The sequence below is a fragment of the Palaemon carinicauda genome, chromosome 6 (assembly GCF_036898095.1).
Source record: "Palaemon carinicauda isolate YSFRI2023 chromosome 6, ASM3689809v2, whole genome shotgun sequence".
In the NCBI taxonomy this organism is placed as follows: domain Eukaryota; kingdom Metazoa; phylum Arthropoda; class Malacostraca; order Decapoda; family Palaemonidae; genus Palaemon; species Palaemon carinicauda.
Window position 1 is genome coordinate 179,743,201 of NC_090730.1, and position 850 is coordinate 179,744,050.

The following is an 850-nucleotide window of genomic DNA, read 5'->3' on the forward strand; positions in this document are numbered from 1 at the left end:
AGGAGCCTTACCCTGTTCAGGAGCCTTACCCTGCTCAGGAGACTTACCCTGTTAAGGAGCCTTACCCTGTTCAGGAGCCTTACCCTGTTCAGGAGACTTACCCTGCTCAGGAGACTTACTCTGCTCTGGAGCCTTACCCTGCTCAGGAGCCTTACTCTGCTCAGGAGACTTACTCTGCTCAGGAGACTTACCCTGTTCAGGAGCCTTACCCAGCTCAAGAGACTTACCCTGTTAAGGAGCCTTACCCTGTTCAGGAGATTTACCCTGTTCAGGAGCCTTAGCCTGTTCAGGAGCCTTACCCTCTTCAGGGACCTTACCCTGCTTGCTCCTTACCCTTTGCAACTTAGAGCAAGACTTTAGATTGAATTACAGTTGTCCCAAGTATACCTTTTACTTGAATCACTATAAGGTGAGCTAGGCATACACGATAAGCTGTCTTAGATAGGAAATTAAGAAAAGCCAAACATAACAGAGAATTTTTAATGATAATTACCTATATAATGTAATATCCAAATACAAATATGAGGTCTTCCTAAGTGGATGATACCAGAAACACTTAACACTCATCCTATTTATTCTTTTGCTCATATTGTTAACATTGGACCCTGAATATAGCCCTACCATCTAAGCAGCAAATTGGCTCTATTTATAGAGCGAGTTGAGTTAAGAATAGAATTCCGACTATTTCCACGGTAGGTGCATGACCGTCAATTAAGGGAGGTAACAGAGGGTCAGACCTTCTTGCTGTTTCTAGGTGGCCATGTCATTAGACACTTAAGACCTGGGACCTTCAGTTGCATGCGGTGTTGTATCCTATTTTTACTCTTCTCGGATATTGTCAGCCATAAAT

The 850-nt window shown here is 43.6% G+C and overlaps 1 protein-coding gene across 1 annotated transcript in view; it reads left to right on the top strand.

The window, feature by feature from the left end:
- Positions 1 to 281, top strand: part of LOC137643377 (aggrecan core protein-like) — a 13,842-nt gene extending 13,561 nt beyond the window's left edge. Inside the window, exon 2 of the mRNA XM_068376206.1 lies at positions 1 to 281. This exon is cut by the window's left edge and continues 286 nt beyond it. Within this exon, the coding sequence (XP_068232307.1) occupies positions 1 to 281 (281 nt within the window).
- The last annotated feature ends 569 nt before the right edge of the window (positions 282 to 850 follow it).